Genomic DNA, 13308 nt, shown 5'->3' with positions numbered 1-13308 from the left:
AATTGATGTCCTGCAACTGCCATTACCAGAACCTTTCATGTGTGCAGGAAGTGATAACGGCGCCCCCTAGGTGATGCATCAATGCTGCAGGCGTCGTCTTTGATGTAGAGCAGAAGTCTTCAGAACCAAGCAGCTGCAAGGCCTCTACACAAGTTCATTTGTCCATTCATTAACATAATTCCTAGAGGCCTGCACTAGAGATCTCTGAAATCCACTGTTTTTCAAAGTGGCGGATTTATGTACCTGGCAGATTAGTGTTCATGGAGCTTAATTACTTCATACACAAGTCGTTATGTATGGTAACCACTGAGTAATGAGATTAATATAAGGTAATGGCCTGCACTTGTCATCTTTATTAATTAGATATCATATACGTGTATTTATACTGTTTGATCGTTTTCAATTATCTTAAATAAAACAGATTACTTCTAGACTTTTAAAAAATACAGGGAAACAAGAGCTTTTAAAAAAAGCTGGCGTTTCGGCTACGTTTATGAGTGTGAATTGTCTTTTCCCTTTACTTGAAGTAAAATCTGCCAGAGGAAGTCACTCAAGGGCTGTTCAGTCTATAAGAAAAATTGTCATTTTGGGAAATGAGTACTGTTTTAATAGAGAAAGGCAGATTGGGGAAAGCAATTTTGAAGTTACGTCACTTAACTTAAGTGCTTTTGAAAAATCTGGTCTTGGCCTACAACTTGTACTTATTTGTAAAATGTATAATAGGCTCATTATAAAAGCTATCAATGTAATTATGTACATGGCACGCAATAAAACATAAAATTTGAAAAAGCACCATTGAATCATCAGCACTATGGTAATTAAGTGAAATAGAAGTTCATAACAGCTAAGGTTCTATCTAAAATGACTACCAAATGTCAAACAAATCAACAGCTACCTCATCCGTATTATTCTGGTTTCCGCATTTACAACATTTCTTCCTTATTTTCCTGGGTAATTTTGCTAAAATTCATGAAAATTCCCATAGTTTTGTGCCGAGGGGCGCCACTTTCCACGTCCGTGTTGTCTGAATGAAGTCGATACTGAACAATGGAGCATTTGCTACTGTAACAAAGAATTGCTGTTTTGCAAACAACATCAAGAGCCTCTGTTTACATCGGGGATAGAAGTTTAGTGGCGAGTGTTTTGCAAGAATCATCTTACCGCGCATAGGAGCCGCTGCACGGTATTTTCCATTACAATGAACAGAAAAATTCGAATGCCGGGTTTGGAATCTATGAAGTCCTGTTCATAAGACAAAGGCCTTGTATATATTAAATGAATATTTAAAAATAACAAATATAAAATATTTCTTTATTTATTAATGAAAAAAAATGATATTCATAAATATGATATTGATAGATTAATATAATATCAATATATATTTTTGATATTCAATATCTAAAAAGAAAAAAAAAATCCATGCACGGACACGAACCCGGATCTTCTGGGTCCGAAGTGCTTCGCGTTGCCAGATCGGCCAAGCTGCGGTACGTAACTAGTCACTCTGGACGTAATGCTATAACCTCACTATATCATATGGTATCATTTATGCCGATTTTTGGTCGTTTTCTTGACGAAATCATTTTTTTTCTTCTGCAATCTTGTGGAATAGATGTAATATGGTCATTTTTCAGGATATCAAAGTCCGAAACCACAATGCAATGATATTTCCGAACAGTTGTAGCAGTTACATGCGGTCGCCCTCCTGTGTCACATGCAAATCTAGCCTGCCTGCCTTTTCGTGCTCTCTTGCCATATAAGGCAACAGCTATACAAGGATTTGAGAACGTATTGCCATATAAGGTCTTATTGTGTGCGACACAGTGTTGAACCAAGCTTCCCTGGTTCCTGCCTGCAAGGTAAAAGCCAGGACAATGCGTTCCGGCGCGCATGCGCCGAAACGCAAAAAGATACCTGAAGAAGAACAATGGGGTAGACTGCCTTGTTGATTCAATATGGACATCACTTACTTACTAATATGGACATGTTTTTCACGAGAAAATATGTTCATCCAGCCAAACACAGTACCAATATGTGATCTGGGCATGTTGAAGATATATAGGAGTCTAAGATCATACAAATTGTCTGAAGGCTATTGCTTGAAACTGTTTGGGACAAACCTGTGCTATGATAATGTTCACTGAGACGAGTGTGAAGTCTACCTGTCTATTGCTATGTGTAAACAATAGGAACAATCATAATAAGTGACTCAAAAATCTGTCATGTAAGGTGAAAAACATACATATACGTAAAATAGGAAATGAAACTCAGCAGTGCATTTCATAGCCACACCTTTAATGTAAGACAAATACTGTAATTCACTTTATCTTCCCGGGAGCAAAATTTCAGGGTGTAAATAAAATGGACTTTTTGACTGAACTTTAACTTCACAGTGGCGGCAAGTGATTTACAGGAGGGATGTGTGAATGAATCATAAATAACAACAACAGTTTTTCCCCCAGTGATGATAAGTATAGAGGTGTCCCTGAAAACTGTGAACACAAAGTTACAGTGAAAGAAACAAGAATTACCGTACACTGAAAATCATGGTCTGGCTGAAGTATCAGTTTGAGATCTACAATCAACATCTATAGTGCTGCATTTACATTTTTGTCATGTACTAGCTATAAGTAGCTATGCTGTCCATACAAAAACATGATAATTCTTGCTAAGGATAACAGAGTATCCTTTTGCTAGCTGTAATATATGTTGCAGAGACGGGGTCCATGCAATGACATTTCTCTTGCCTGCTGCTATCTCCTACTCTTTAGGTGCTGTCCCTGGTACTGATAACACAGTAGTTACAGGAAAACGGCACAAAATTGTTGCAGGCTACCTATCCTGGCCTGCGGCTATTCCTATACGTGTACTTCACACCACAATTATCTTAAGTTGTAAATAATGAGGAGAAGTAGCTCCTTTATTATAGCCCAGAGGAAGGTATATATAAAACTGACTACCAAAACATTGGTAGGCTAAATTACATGGTTGCCAGGGCTCAAAATTCTGGGTGCATGTGCACTTTTGTGCACCTAAAATTGGAGCTGTACACCTAATCTTTGGCTGTCCGTGCACTGATGCACCTAGATATTTGCATAGGGCTACGTACATATAGATACTATTGTACTATAATCGTATACAGTATGTTCTTGACATTTTAGTATCAGAAGAAATGATAAAACCTTTGTTGTATTACTTGTTGAAAATTTCACCAATAGAATTTCAGATTCAATCTACTTGTATGAAGATAGACAGTAAGGTTTATACGTTGATGAAGGTTAGACATGCAGGTAATAAGATACGCCAAAAATAGTCACTCAAATTATGACAGTTTCATCCAGTTGCTTGAGTAACTACTTTTGGAGTAAGGTTTATAATTAGGTTTTGCTTTATTCCATGCTGTGCACCCATGTGTGGCATCGTGTGGCGCAATCGTTAGAGTATTTCATCCAGAACCGAGAGGTCCCGGGTTTGAAACCCCGATGTTGTGCCCTTGGAAAAGGCACTTTACACGACTTTCCTCACTCCACCCAGGTGTGAATGGGTACCTGACTTCAGTTGGGGAAGCTCATATTGAGGTCACCTGCTGGCACCGAATGACAGCAGCCCAGACCGTTGCAACAGTTCCACAAAGTGCAAGTGTGGAGCAAATACATGTATCTATTTTGTATTATGTGATAATGTAAACCCTGCAGCAATTCAGCACTGGGTAATTTCTGACCAATAAACCATTATTATCATATTATTATTAAAACAAAATAAATAAAAACATTTATGTGCACAGCTCAAGGGAACACCAATATTTTATGACCTACTAACCTGATGAAACTATTCGTGTGCAACAAAGCAAAACTGTTGTGCTTTCCTTGAAATGTTGCTTTTATCATTTTCTACAGTTATAATGACTATTCCTCAATCTATGAATTTTGTGAATGCAACATCTACAGAATATTTTCCTTGGGGCTGGTTTCTACCTTTTAGATATGAATTTTAGAACATGTCCACGTGGTGCAAGCGGTAACACAATCCCGCTGCTTCACCATCTGGATTAAATTCCGTGGATCCTAGGGCCCGAGTTCGATCCTAGGGGTCGATTCCAGCTCGGACATGTTGTAAGGGATTGCATTTGTCATTTCGGATGGTGACGTAAAGCCAGCGGCCCCGTGTATGAGGGAGCTTGAGGCAATAGCCTCAAGCGTCAAACCTCTGCACATAAAATAACCCAACCGGTGTGCTTGGCCAAAAACGCGAGCCATGGCGAGGCCACATTCCACTAAAACTAGCTTGAAAAAGCATCATGCTTCACCTCAAATGAGGATGCCTTGAAACGAAACAAAGATATGAATAGTAAAACAAAAGGTGCGCAAAAGAGAAGAAAACAGATTTTATTCCATGTCATCAAACTTTTTGATGTTGCGGTCATCATTAAAGCCTTGATGAGCAGTTTCATCTTCGTCAACCTTGCAACCTTCCGTCAGGACCACCTTATTAACAACAAAAGCGCTGGTAAATTAAACACTTGGGAATAGATGAAACCTGTACTGTTTTTCTCTAGACATTTAGTCCATGTATCAGGGGTAATAATCCAATTCTGATGTGAACTGAGTTTTCCCTCTTTACTCAAGATATGTACGTGCGTCAATTTTATGTTGAGTGATCATCCGAATGCTGAAAGTGTGCCAGATATATGCTCAATACATGTGCTTTGATGCTACCATAATGTCCTTGGTACCATTATAATATGGACAAAATGTTAGAAACTTAATTTCGGTTGATCGTATCTCCATAGATACAGCACCAATATTGCATTGTGTTATATATCTTTGAAAGGTTTGTTTATTTTCCTTTACAATGATATTCCGTTTAATATGATCGTACATCAATGAGTTAAGCACCATGGCTAATTATGTGAGTAGATCTCTAGAAATAGCCTAAATTCCTCTTGATCATATCTCTGTTACTTTTTACTGATCAGCAGAATGTGTTACAGAATGTTCACAATATGCACTGAAACAAAATTATACCAAGCCTATTTGGCAGAGAGGTTTGCACACACTATCGAATCTATTCCTTTCCAAGAGATCGGTCATCCAGAATGAGATTAATTCACCTTGAAAATCTGACTCTCAATATCACAGTGCATGAAATTTCCATTACAGTTTCTGGATGGATGGTTGAATGAGTCTCCCATCGTACAGAATACTGTAAATGCAGAAATATTCGCGGTGATTTTATGTGCACGGTTTTCCCGGCGACCGTTTCGACTTAAAAACAAAGCAAATATTTTTGTATTTTTGTCCAATACTGTAGCAGTATATGTTACTATAGCGCTGCCGCAAACACTCCATTTTCGCCTTAGCGCGAAATAAAAACCATGCGAACTTAAATGCTTTTACAGTACTGTCATTTTCTTGTTCAATTGGCAAGGCAAAGGCTGTATTTATGACATATGAGAAAACCATGTCATGTAAAAAGCACTAAAGCAAAATTTGTACCCCAAAACTGCAAAATACATTTTTCCATTAAATAATCAACATAGAATGATATCATTTGTATTTGCTGTATAATATTTCATAAAGATTCACATTTTTGGTGAAACACTACACCGACTTTATATCATTTGAAGGGAAAGTCATGACCAGAATATGTTATCTTCCTAACTCCTGCCTCCGGCAAAAGTTTATAATGGCAGATGCACGGAAAGATAGCTGAAGTCACTATAATAGCATTCCATGGAATTCTACCTCAGGGGTTACAATTCCAACTGTTGAACATTAGGTACTTGATCTAGACTTTAAATCAAACACATTTGTTTGGGTTACAATTGCCCAACCCTCCTACATACAGAATACAACACAGGGTATTCCTATCGGTGCCAGCCCAACCGCGGGTAGGATCGCCCGTAGGCCAGAGGGCGATCCGACCCGCGGGAGGGCTGGAACCGAGGGTGATGCGGAATACACCGTGTTGCATTTTATTTATTTCATACCCACCAGAGAAAACACACATTTCAATGCGGAATGAGCCAGAAGTTGAGAGAGTTTTGTCTCCTCGAACAAAAAACTGTAACAACATTGATTCCAACCCCCGATTCCAGTATTTGAATTTTCGACAGCGGCGCAATCGGCACACTCGAAATACATTAAAAATGTTCTATGGAAGCCGGTGTGATATAAGTCTAGAACCCCGTGTGATACGGAAAATTATCACACGGTCTGGAACACCCGTATCGAACGTTTTCGCGGCCCAGGTATGACACAAAAACTAGTATGTGCTGCACACAATGCGCTATAAAAATCTTCACTGGTACAAGCTTGTACATATCCTGATGAATGGAGAACATTATGTAAAATGTGAACACAAAGCCAGTTCCGAGAATCAGGGCTAAGACTGCTCTAGACTGTGACGTTTTTATCTTGGTTTGTAGGAGAACAGGATGATATTCAAACGCTTCTTTCAACAATTTGCATGCGTGAGTGGGTGCACCGAGTGCCAGGGCTCGAAATTCATTTCTGGAAATAGGCGCACTAGCTGGTGCACCCAACCCAAAAAATTAGGAACTTAGACAGAATTTTGGGTGCACCACATAGAATAAAGTTGAATGTCAGCAAAACATAATTACAAAGTTTAATGCTCTTAAGAACTTCAATCTGTAATTCTATAGCTTATCTTAAAATTTCAAACAAATAATACATCAAGTTAAGTACAACAAAGGGTTACTAGTATATTGCTATTTCTGATACTTACATTTCGAGAATATTCTGTATACTTTGTGTACATTGGTGCCTTTACCCTATACTATGCCTATACTCTCATCTCCCAAATAAACATACCCCCCGGAATAAACATACCCCCCGGACAAATTTTCAAAATCTAATAAACGTACCCCCCGGAATAAACATACCCCCCGGAAATTTACCAAATTTACAGATAAACTGTGTCCGAGGGAAAGAAGATAATAAGGTAGTAGCTGTAGGCTCTCTTTATTCATTTATGCCTGTCTGAGGACCATACCAGTAAAGTGTATAAATATTGAACAGAATAACTGCACACATCTTGTTCATCTTCTTGCTTGCCACTTAAAAAAAAATATAGTAGTGATGTTGAAAAATTGGGCATAGGATCTCCACTATGAACCCTAACCGGGGGCCAATGGTGCTTTCAAATTCAACAAGTGAAAATATACATGATACATGCATTTTCTACTTGGAACTTGAAGCAAGTGATCAAGGAAAATTGTTGTATATACTGACATAAAATCAAAACACGACAAGTAGTCGCCAAACTGCACAGTTCACTTGGATGGGCAGCACTTTCAAAGTCTACTCTTTGTTTTTAAACAAATGTATCAACATTTAGAACACGAACAGAAGATTTCAATATCCTGAATATATGGTCATCACAGGTAAGTTATTACTAATTTGTAAAAGCCATAGAGAAAATGAAGAACTATGACATGTATATGATGTAACATTTTATCTTTCCCTACTTGCCTTTATCTTATATGCATTGCATATAGAAATATAGATTTGTAAACTTTACGATTTGTAAACATCACATGCCACAAATTATTGTGTTGTGTCAAAGACATTTTCATATTATATCAAGGACAATATTATATAATGTTCTGGTTTTTGTTGTTGCAATCCAAATGATTTAAAATCCACAAATCAACCTTGTATGTAGCAAAAAAACATTAATTTTGAGAAACTAAATTGTCAACAAATTTGTGAGAAACCTCAGGCCTTTTCCAATGTTGCCACAAAGCGCAAGGTTCTCATGTTACACATGAAAAGTTGAGCTAGACACAGCAGCGCGGCAGACAGGAAGGGGCGGGGCTAACAGAAAGTTTCACCCATATTCCTAGAAAGCTCTGGTATTCTTTCTGTAGAGGGGTGATCTTTTCTAAAGCATTTTTAAGTGATAATAACGGGGACTAGATTGCAATTCAATTTTATATATAGACTTTGATATTAAAATTCTCTTTGTAAAAATGCAAAACACATTTCTGACCAAGGGAAAGGAGTTTTATTTGTACATAAAAAAGAGTTGTTTCCCCTTCTTCGAAGTGAGCTCTTCCATGACAAAGCGTTCCCACGGCCAGAGTCACTGGCGTCCAATGTGTTACTGACTTTACTAATACTGTGGCGATTCTCCAAGCGCTAAATTTCCATGTTTGTGGTAGGATTGAAATGTTTTTATATATATTGAAAGTAATTACACAGTTTTTTGATGCTAAGACACTGTTTTTTTGTGGTTAGTTAAAAAGTTAAAATCCTCCCACACCATAATTGATGTATAGGGCGGTGCCCATCTCCGTTTCATAGCCCTGGGGCCACACTGTGGTGCAATCACTGCAGCAGGGGGCTAGTCCACTGGCAGTGGAGTGTGTTTAACTTCCATACTGTTTCATAAGTATGTACCATTTTTATAAAGTCTTTGGTATGACTCAATGCGCCTCTTGTCCAGAGGTGCCCTACGTGGGGCTTGAACCCCAGTCCTTCTGGTCCAAGTAATTTGAACCAGTAGCAAAGGCGCAGACCACTACACCACAGGGACACCCCTGTTTTTTTGTGGTGTTGTTTTTATATTTTCATTTTGGGAAGGACTGTATCTCACGTGAGTAGAGAAATTTACATGCGTTAAACGTACTTGAAACACTGCGCCGCTGGCATGTATATTTTTTTCTGATCAGCGTGCTTTAGTTTACGATGTAAACAGAGACTGTCCAAGTTGTTTATACAAAAAGAATTGCATTTCAAAACGTCAGTGTGGCGTCTTATTTTCTCCCAATAACAACGTTGACTTTGTAGTGTCATAGAGATCGACCGATACGTTACGAGTTACGCCGGGATTTCACAAAGGGCGGGTCATAGCGGCAGGGAAATCAACGCCGCTTGGCCGAAAAATAGCGAATTATGAGCAAAAATGCCGGGGAAATGTGGGCAGGAAAACCCAAACTTTCAATTTCAATGGGATCCCTGGTTAGCAAAACTCTGATTTTCAAAAAAATAATAAACGTACTGTCCAAAATAAGAACGTACTGGGTGGATTTTGAGGCTGAAAAAAATAAACGTACCGGTACGTTTATTTGGGAGATGAGAGTAGCCTACAAAAATATCTAAAAAAAATATCTACTAGTAGGTGCACTGGTGCACCCACTGTCAAAAATTAGGTGCACAGGAAAAAATCCAAGAATCAACAAATAAAATTGGTGTGGCCTTAGCGCCAAGAGAAAGATGCAGTCACTGTAGTGTTTGCCTGTTTGATTCACCTACTACTAAGAAATCTTACTAGTAGATCATTCTAAAATGATCTTGACCAAGAACAAAAATACAAAATGGTAATACCACTTTGTACTAACCCCATCATCACTTCACTTCTCTCATATAAGGTCATCCATATAATCTGCATTATCAAGGCTTCCGTAACCTAATTTTGACATTCTGTTGCCTAGCAACTGATCACTGAACGTTCTTGATAAAAGGATTCTGGGCAATCTAAAGCCAAGGAAACTGGTAAATTGTAGATGTAGTGTGGCAGCAGGTGTTTAATGTTTCCTCTCAATTATTTATGTCAATTTTCGGTCGAAAAATGATAGAGTAGTGCTGTACATAGACAGCCTACAGTTTATTTATTTATTTGTAGGTATTTATCTATTTATTGGTTCGTCATGTACATCATCATGCCAGGGTTGCCCAACTAGCCAGAGGCTATTATCAAGGGCGAATCCATGTGCGGTCATACTAGTAGGACTGTAGGCTTTGAACACTCACACCATAAGGGCCTACTCTTTTCGATACGTGCGGTGGGTTCTTTAACGTGCCTGAGACCTAACCGAAGCTGGGTAATAACTCATTTACACCCGAGTGAAGTGAGGAAAGCCGTGTAAAGTGCCTTTCCCAAGGGCACAACATCAGGGCATATCGGTGGTTTCGAACCCGGGACTTCTTGATTGTGGGGCAAAACACCCTACCGATTGCGTCACACGATGCCTACAGTTCAGAAGCCATGTTGGAAATCGCACTTTCATATCCTACATCACACAATGTAACACAGTATATCAATCAATAATGAATATCATGGCAACCTTAAGCAGCAACAACAATGATAATTACCGTTAACTATTCATAACATTTTATTTATTTATTTATTGGTTCAGCATGTAGATGCCAGGGTTGCCCGACTAGCCGGAGGCTATTACTAAGGGCGAACCCATGTGCGGTCAAAGGACTGTAGGTTTTGGACCATCGCACACCGGGACATGCCCCTACTCTTTTTCGAAAGGTGCGGTGGGTTCTTTTAGGTGCGCTCTCCCCAAACAGGGGACCTCCATTTAACGTCCCATCCGAGGAACGTCCCTAACCCTAGATGAGCTAGGTACTCATTTACACCTGAGTGAAGTGAGGAAAGTGCCTTTCCCAAGGGCACAACGTCGGGGCGCATGTCCAGACATGCCTGGGGGCAGCACGGGTTCGAACTCGGGTCCCCTTGTTTGACAGTCGAATGTTCTATCCATTACGCCACATGACGCCACTAACTATTCATTACAGACTTCCCTTACTCAGTACTACAAACACACACAAGTATAGAAAATAATACAACATACACCATGTAGTAAATTTACTGTTCTCAATTGCTGACTACTGCAAATGGTTTTAAGTTTGCGTGGTTTTTATTTGGCGGTAGGGAGAAAACTGAGTGTTTGCGTTGGTTTTAAGTTTGCGTTTGAATCAACAGTAGCGCTACAGTCATACACTCATAGGTGGGCAAAAAGTTTCGTGGTAGTTTTAAGTTCGCGTTGAAGAGTTCACCGCGAACATAAAACCACCGCGAACATTTCTGCATCTACAGTAAGTTATGTTCATCTGGTGTCATAACTGAAAGGTGCTTTCATGTTGATATTTTTCACCATTGATGATAGAACAAAGCAAAACTTGACGTTTGATCAGTGTGATGTGTACTGACTAGGAAAATTGATAAGTGAATTGACAAAAGTCATTACAGCCACTCCTTTGAACAGATCCATGGTGCGTGCCTAGCTAAGATAGAATTAATTAGGCATGTCTAGCCCTCAGCAATTTGCATTGGTACTCTAGCAAGGGACATGTGAAAAATCTTAATTTTACGATACGCCGCATCATACGGTAAACATTACTGCCCTAATGTTACCTTTTGTTGCTATCAATTATAGTGTTTTATTTTGACAAACCGGTTTGTGATACACAGACAGCTAGAAAAAGTGAGAAAGTCTACTGAATATTTGTATGTTCCTGAAAAAATGACCAGTAGAAAAGAATTTAGCGTAGTCACCTCTTTTAAAAGCTACCTGCCTTCCGTACCCTAAAGACTTCTGGGAACAGTACAGTGGAAACGTGTAACTATCTGACTGCTAAGGATGCTTTTACGTACCAAACAGGTGTTGCTTACGGCAGAAATCAGCAGTAATAAGCAGGTTAATAGATCTTTAAGAAGAAGACACTTGTCATCTCTTACCATCGCAGATGTCGTCGTCGGACGCTAGGTCCATTTGGTCCTCTTGTTCTGAGGAAGTGTACACCCCGGCACGCTTCTGGCCCCGGCTGCGAAAACGTCCATTTACTGCGGAGAGACAAAAGTATTACAACATCAGGCTTTCAGAAAGAACAGGGGTGCGTTGTGCATCACAATGGTATTTTACCATCAGTGGAACTCTCGAGTAGAACGCATACAAATAGATTGAACTTGAAGTGCTCGATTCTAACACGCTTCCCACTGTCGCCCACGACTAGAGTTGTGCCTGGATCTGACGCCCAGTTTCTGATATCATTAAGATAAAGAATGGGACATGGTGCATTCCATATCTTCCGAAGGCTGAACCGACCTTCGGGAGGGTTGGGACCGAGGGTGATGTGGAATACAACATGTTGTATCTTAATATCTATGTCATACCCACCAAAATTTTAATGAGCCAGAAGGCAGAAAATTTTGACCTCAAACAAAAAGTTGTCACAACATCAACTCCGAGGTCTGAATCTGGTGATCAAACGTCCGACAGCGGCGCACTCCGCGTTCGAAACATTCGATGGAAGCCTGAGTGTGCAATACGACTTCGAAGCACGGGCAATACAGTCAAATATAGGCCGGTCACATCCATATCAAATGTTATCCTGCCCCAGGTATGACATTAAGCATGATATACGAATTTTATCAGAGCTCCCATTGTGTTTGGCCTTTCGGGACACTGTTTTAGGAGAAACCTATCTCACACCTTGCTGACTTTCCGAGAACATGTTTATCGTATACTATATATTATACGATGAAGTTCACCATGTTCTTGGAAACTTAGCAAGGTGTGAGATAATTTTCTCCTAAAACAGTGTCCTGAAAGGTCAAACACGATGGGAGCTCTGATATATTCCAAGGCTATGTATCAAATAGATGCCCTTAATAACAAACAGAGTGCAAATTTCCTTAAGGACTAAATGTGAATTGATTCCCCTTTGATTCTCTGATGGTATACTGTCACGGGGGTTCATCTAAATTGGGAAAGAGGGGCGTTGCGCCCTCTTGTTTTAGCCCAGTGCCCCCTTGTCGAATTAAGATTTTAGCTTAATCCCCAGCATACTGCCTTCCCTCAGCAATCGATTCTTCCATGAATACATGTAGAATTCGCTCCCTCGCCTGTGTGTTCTCCCTCTTGTTTAATATTTCTAGAAAAAAAACCTGGGAGAGGTATCATGCTCACACGGAAGTAAATTAAATGTTGATCCCATCGCTACTGTAAGTTCATCTACCTTTGCGGTGCTTTTATTTTGTGATAGGCGGGAGAGGTAGGTTTTCACTGTGTTTAGAATTTACCGTTGAACTTGAAATAATTCTGCAGTACAAGAGTCATAGAAGGAAGAAAGACTGTGGTTTCATGAATTCGTGGTGGACAGGTCACTGTGAAAACTCTGCTGCAAAACTTGCAATATTAACAGTACTTAATATATATAACAGTTACTGTAGTTCAATCTATTTGTGCTCTTGACTTATCCTATTTGTCAAGTTGCAATGCATGACTGTTTTGTCATGTTGACATTTCCAATATATTATTAAAATGTTATGATATGAATTTTTAATAAAAATTCTTCCTAACTTAATTTGGAATAGCATAGCATAGAACAGCAATGGTCAGCAATCATACCAATGTAAATATGATACACAATATGCATAATATATACAATGTATAACGGTTATATATATGTATTGTATAAAGCTTCTATAGTACTTAACATTATGCAAATTGAGTCTATATGACACTACAGAGAAAGAACAAGGAGGGAC

At 39.2% G+C, this 13308-nt stretch overlaps 1 protein-coding gene across 3 annotated transcripts in view; it reads right to left on the bottom strand.

Moving 5' to 3' along the window:
* LOC136435551 (cAMP-dependent protein kinase type II regulatory subunit-like) overlaps positions 1 to 13308 on the bottom strand; it is an 82899-nt gene that overhangs the window by 43720 nt on the left and 25871 nt on the right. For all 3 annotated transcript variants that reach the window (XM_066429158.1, XM_066429159.1, XM_066429160.1), the window contains one exon: positions 11497 to 11601. In XM_066429158.1, the coding sequence (XP_066285255.1) occupies positions 11497 to 11601 (105 nt within the window). The remainder of the gene's footprint in view (positions 1 to 11496; positions 11602 to 13308) is intronic.

This window comes from Branchiostoma lanceolatum, chromosome 5 (assembly GCF_035083965.1).
Source record: "Branchiostoma lanceolatum isolate klBraLanc5 chromosome 5, klBraLanc5.hap2, whole genome shotgun sequence".
NCBI classification, from domain to species: domain Eukaryota; kingdom Metazoa; phylum Chordata; class Leptocardii; order Amphioxiformes; family Branchiostomatidae; genus Branchiostoma; species Branchiostoma lanceolatum.
The sequence above is the reverse complement of the archived record's forward strand: the minus strand, read 5'-3'. Positions and strand labels throughout refer to the sequence as shown.